Source organism: Ascaphus truei, unplaced genomic scaffold (genome assembly GCF_040206685.1).
Source record: "Ascaphus truei isolate aAscTru1 unplaced genomic scaffold, aAscTru1.hap1 HAP1_SCAFFOLD_1337, whole genome shotgun sequence".
In the NCBI taxonomy this organism is placed as follows: domain Eukaryota; kingdom Metazoa; phylum Chordata; class Amphibia; order Anura; family Ascaphidae; genus Ascaphus; species Ascaphus truei.
The window spans coordinates 26,097-32,096 of record NW_027454215.1 but is presented as its reverse complement, the minus strand read 5'-3'; the positions used below and the strand labels follow the sequence as shown (position 1 = coordinate 32,096).

Sequence of the window (6,000 nt, the reverse complement as noted above, 5' to 3'; positions counted from 1 at the left end):
CACTTGGGACGTTAGTCTGTGTCTCTGTCCTCCACCTCAGTATTCAGAGGACGTTCTTGGACATTTGGTCGCGGCCGTTTTGCCGCGACTCACCCCACCGCCGGCCACTTCGCTGCTAAGGTAAGTGCCTAAACCCCCTACCATAAAACCCATATATCCTAAGTCCCCCTTACCCTAAAACCCCTCCACCCTAACCGCTAAAACCACTTAAATGAACCCCCTAAACAGTAATATTAACATTAGAAGCGGCTGGAGGCGGAGGGTCCGTCTGCGGCCTAACGACGGCGGCAAAACTATTCTGATTCAAAGTTAAGTGTGACTACATACCGCTTCAGCATAATGGGAAAAGCACATTTTATTAGAACCAACAGCATAGAAATATAAAACATTATTAAGAACATTTTTCTTTAAATAAAACTACAATAAGAATGATACAAATAACCTGCATTTAAAACGTTATAACTTTTTATCCTTTTAAAATGCTTTTTCTATGCACCATAAACTAAAGTCACTTTTCATTGTGATTTAGCGTAACACAGATACACGTGTGCACTTATATGTGAGCGTCTTAGTCGCTGGTTATCCCTACACATGCCTGGCTTTAGAGATAGGTCTCTCCTCTGTGTGTCCTCTTGTGTTTCCTCAGGTTGGATAACTGACTAAATCCCTTCCCACATTCCCCACATACATGCGGTCTCTCCCCTGTGTGTGTCCTCTTGTGTATGTTCAAGTGGGATAAGTCACTAAATCCCTTCCCACATTCCCCACATACATGCGGTCTCTCCCCCGTGTGTGTCCTCTTGTGTATGTTCAAGTGGGATAAGTCACTAAATCCCTTCCCACATTCCCCACATACATGCGGTCTCTCCCCTGTGTGTGTCCTCTTGTGTTTGTTCAGGCTGGATAAGTCACTAAATCCCTTCCCACATTCTCCACATACATGCGGTCTCTCCCCTGTGTGTGTCCACTTGTGTCTCCTCAAATTGGATAACTCACTAAATCCCTTCCCACATTCCCCACATACATACGGTCTCTCCCCTGTGTGTGTCCTCTTGTGTATGTTCAAGTGGGATAAGTCACTAAATCCCTTCCCACATTCCCCACATACATGCGGTCTCTCCCCCGTGTGTGTCCTCTTGTGTATGTTCAAGTGGGATAAGTCACTAAATCCCTTCCCACATTCCCCACATACATGCGGTCTCTCCCCTGTGTGTGTCCTCTTGTGTTTCCTCAGGCTGGATAAATGACTAAATCCCTTCCCACATTCCCCACATACATGCGGTTTCTCCCCTGTGTGTGTCCTCGTGTGTGTGTTCAGGGTGGATAACAAACTGAATCCCTTCCCACATTCCCCACATACATGCGGTCTCTCGCCTGTGTGTGTCCACTTGTGTGTGTTCAAGTGGAATAAATCACTAAATCCCTTCCCACACTCCCCACATACATGAGGTCTCTCCCCTGTGTGTGTCCTCTTGTGTTTCCTCAGGCTGGATAAATGACTAAATCCCTTCCCACATTCCCCACATACATGCGGTTTCTCCCCTGTGTGTGTCCTCGTGTGAGTATTCAGGTTGGATAAATCACTAAATGCCTTCCCACACTCCTCACATATATGAGGTCTCTCCCCTGTGTGTGTCCTCTTGTGTCTCCTCAGGCTGGATAACTCACTAAATCCCTTCTCACATTCCCCACATACATGCGGTCTCTTCCTGGTCTGTGTTCTCTTCTGTGCGTTCTGGTCTGATAACCATGTCAGACTCTTCCTACTTTCTCCAAGATCTTTACCTGAGGCAGCTGCTAATATATATCTTTTGGAATAAGAAGCAGTTACATTGTTTATTAATTGCCTTGACTGGTTGAAAGACGCATTTTCTGACATATTTATTGGAATGTTGCAAGATTGTTCTATCCTCATCTTTTCCATACACTCATTTGGGTCTTTGAACTTCAGATGTTTGAGGAGGTAGTCCTGACTGCTAAAAGCAACCGTCCAGTGTTGGCATGGGTGGATTATTGGAGCTTGTCTTTGTACTAGACGAGACAAAAAAAACACATAATTCTAAAATTGGGTGAAATTAGGCATTTGTTATCAAAAAAAAGTGTGTGCCCGCCAAGCAATTTCAGTGACAAAATGCATTATTTTTGGCGCAGCAACGCTGATTCATTGCATGGTAATAAGGTACTTCTTTTATGGAGGTAATATGCATTTTTGGTTACTGTACAACAGGCCTGCACAACACAAAGTGAGAAGGGCCGAACTGCTCCAAGGAAAAAAAAATTGGGCCGCACGGGTAAAATCATCATCATCACCATCATCATCATCATCATCTCTTCTCCAGCACCTCATCATCATCATCCTCATATCTCCCCCGGCACCCCTCATCATCATCCTCATATCTCCCCCAGCACCCCTCATCATCCTCATATCTCCCCCAGAACCCCTAACTATCAACCTTTGCGATACTCCCCATCTATCTCTCATACCCCCAACTCTCCCACTCACCCACACACATAATACTCCCCTTCCACATCAAACACACAATACCCCCATGCACATCAAACACACAATACCCCCATGCACAGCACACATATCAAACCCCCCTGCACCTTACATCCCTCTCCCCCCTTGCACCTCACATCGCCCTCCCCCCTTGCACCTCACATCGCTCTCCCCCCTTGCACCTCACATCACTCTCCCCCTTGCACCTCACATCACTCTCCCCCCTTGCACCTCACATCCCTCTCCCCCCTTGCACCTCACATCCCTCTCCCCCCTTGCACCTCACATCCCTCTCCCCCCTTGCACCTCACATCACTCTCCCCCTTGCACCTCACATCACTCTCCCCCCTTGCACCTCACATCCCTCTCCCCCCTTGCACCTCACATCCCTCTCCCCCCTTGCACCTCACATCCCTCTCCCCCCTTGCACCTCACATCCCTCTCCCCCTTGCACCTCACATCCCTCTCCCCCTTGCACCTCACACCACTCTCCCCCCTTGCACCTCACATCACTCTCCCCCCTTGCACCTCACATCACTCTCCCCCCTTGCACCTCACATCACTCTCCCCCCTTGCACCTCACATCACTCTCCCCCTTGCACCTCACAACGCCCCCCCCCCCCTTGCACCTCACATCACTCTCCCCCCTTGCACCTCACATCACACTCCCCCTTGCACCTCACATCCCTCTCCCCCCTTGCACCTCACATCCCTCTCCCCCCTTGCACCTCACATCCCTCTCCCCCCTTGCACCTCACATCCCTCTCCCCCCTTGCACCTCACATCACTCTCCCCCTTGCACCTCACATCCCTCTCCCCCTTGCACCTCACACCACTCTCCCCCCTTGCACCTCACATCACTCTCCCCCCTTGCACCTCACATCACTCTCCCCCCTTGCACCTCACATCACTCTCCCCCTTGCACCTCACAACACCCTCCCCCCTTGCACCTCACATCACTCTCCCCCCTTGCACCTCACATCACACTCCCCCTTGCACCTCACATCCCTCTCCCCCCTTGCACCTCACATCCCTCTCCCCCCTTGCACCTCACATCCCTCTCCCCCCTTGCACCTCACATCCCTCTCCCCCCTTGCACCTCACATCCCTCTCCCCCTTGCACCTCACATCCCTCTCCCCCTTGCACCTCACATCCCTCTCCCCCCTTGCACCTCACATCACCCTCCCCCTTGCACCTCACATCACTCTCCCCCCTTGCACCTCACATCACTCTCCCCCTTTGCACCTGCAATGACCTCCCCTTGCACCTCCAATCACCCCCCATGCACCTCCAATCACCCCCCATGCACCTCCAATCACCCCCCATGCACCTCAAATCACCCCCCATGCACCTCAAATCACCCCCCATGCACCTCAAATCACCCCCCATGCACCTCAAATCACCCCCATGCACCTCAAATCACCCCCCATGCACCTCAAATCACCCCCCATGCACCTCCAATCACCCCCCATGCACCTCCAATCACCCCCCCATGCACCTCAAATCACCCCCCTTGCACCTCAAATCACCCCATTGCACCTCAAATCACCCCATTGCACCTCCAATCACCCCCCTTGCACCTCCAATCACCCCCTTGCACCTCCAATCACCGCCCTTGCACCTCCATCACCCCCCTTGCACCTCCAATGACCCCCCCCCTGCACCTCCAATCACCCCCCTGCACCTCCCATCACTCATCACCCTCTCCCCCTGCACCTCACATCACCCATCACCCCCTCCCCCCTGCACCTCCCATCACCCATCACCCTCCCCCCCTGCACCTCACATCACCCATCACCCTCTCCCCCTGCACCTCACATCACCAATCACCCTCTCCCCCCCTGCACCTCCCATCACCCTCCCCCCTGCACCTCACATCACCCTCTCCCCCTGCACCTCACATCACCCATTACCCTCTCCCCCCCTGCACCTCACATCACCCACAGGGCCGCCAACAGAAATCATGGGGCCCGGGACAAATGAAAGGAGCAGGCCCCGCCCCCACCCACACCCTGAACCCATAGCGCACCTACCACGAAAAAATATCTTTTAGCACGCAACTTTTACTTAACTGTTTTCTTATTGTGATACAGAAAAAATCATTACATCTCCCCCTCCTCATACCTCACCCCTCCCTACCTCACCCCTCCCTCTCCCTTCTCCCACCCTCTCCCTTCACCCACCCTCCCTTCTGCCCCCTCTCTCCCTTCTGCCCCCTCTCTCCCTTCTGCCCCCTCTCTCTCCCTTCTGCCCCCTCTCTCTCCCTTCTGCCCCCCTCTCTCTCCCTTCTGCCTCCTCTCTCCCCCCTCCTGCCTCCTCTCTCCCCCCTCTCTCCCTTCTGCCCCCCTCTCTCTCCCTTCTGCCCCCCCTCTCTCCCTCCTGCCTCCTCTCTCTCCCCCCTCCTGCTTCCTCTCTCCCTTCTGCCTCCTCTCTCCCCCCTCCTGCCTCCTCTCTCTCCCTTCTGCCTCCTCTCTCTCCCTTCTGCCTCCTCTCTCTCCCCCCTCCTGCCTCCTCTCTCTCCCCTCTCGCTCTCCCCCCACCCCTTCTCCCCCCCTCTGCCCCCCCTCTCTCTCCCTTCTGCCCCCTCTCTCTCCCTTCTGCCCCCCCTCTCTCTCCCTTCTGCCCCCCCTCTCTCTCCCTTCTGCCCCCCCTCTCTCTCCCTTCTTCCCCCCTCTCCCTTCTTCCCCCCTCTCTCTCCCTTCTGCCCCCGTTCTCTCTACCTTCTGCCCCCCCTCTCTCTATCTTCTGCCCCCCCCCTCTCTCCCTCCCCCCACCCCTTCTCCACCCACCACACCACTGTTTGCCCCCCCACCAGCAGCCCGTTTTTCACACTGCAACAGCCCGTTTTTCACACCCACCCCAGCCTGTTTTTCACATGCCCATTTTTCACACCCACCCTCCCACCAGCCCGTTTTTCACACCCACCCCCCACCAGCCCGTTTTACACACCCACCCCCCCACCAGCCCATTTTACACACCCACCCCCCCACCCCTGCACCAGCCCATTTTACACAATGCACCAGCCCATTTTACACCCCCACCCCCCCACCCCTGCACCAGCCCATTTTACACTAATTGCACCAGCCCGTTTATCACACCCCCCACCCCTGCACCAGCCCGTTTTACACTCCCACCCCCCCACCAGCCCGTTTCTCTCACACACACACACACACCTCTTAGATCAGCACATCCTCTCCCCGGTACTAAGCCCCGCCCCCGGCATACTCTGACCTCCAACCCGCCCCCCGGCATCCTGTTATTGAAAAAAAAAAATACTCACGGCTGCCGCATCCTTCTCATGTTGCTGCTGCCCCCGCGCACCGCAAAACCCGGGGGCAGGGGGGAAGGAGGGGGGGATGAAGCGCCGCCATTTTTAAAAACTTTTTTAAAATGATTATTTATTTAATTAACTGGCGCCCGGCCGGAGTCATCGCGGGCCGCACAGAGAGTTCAGGGGGCCGTATGTTGTGCAGGCCTGCTGTACAAGAATATAGGAAGT

At 54.3% G+C, this 6,000-nt stretch overlaps 1 protein-coding gene across 1 annotated transcript in view; it reads right to left on the bottom strand.

The window, feature by feature from the left end:
* Positions 1–228: 228 nt before the first annotated feature.
* LOC142475720 (uncharacterized) overlaps positions 229–6,000 on the bottom strand; it is a 28,673-nt gene continuing 22,901 nt past the window's right edge. The window contains exon 3 of the mRNA XM_075581465.1: positions 229–2,031. Within this exon, the coding sequence (XP_075437580.1) occupies positions 602–1,924 (1,323 nt within the window). The 5' untranslated portion in view covers positions 1,925–2,031 and the 3' untranslated portion in view covers positions 229–601. The remainder of the gene's footprint in view (positions 2,032–6,000) is intronic.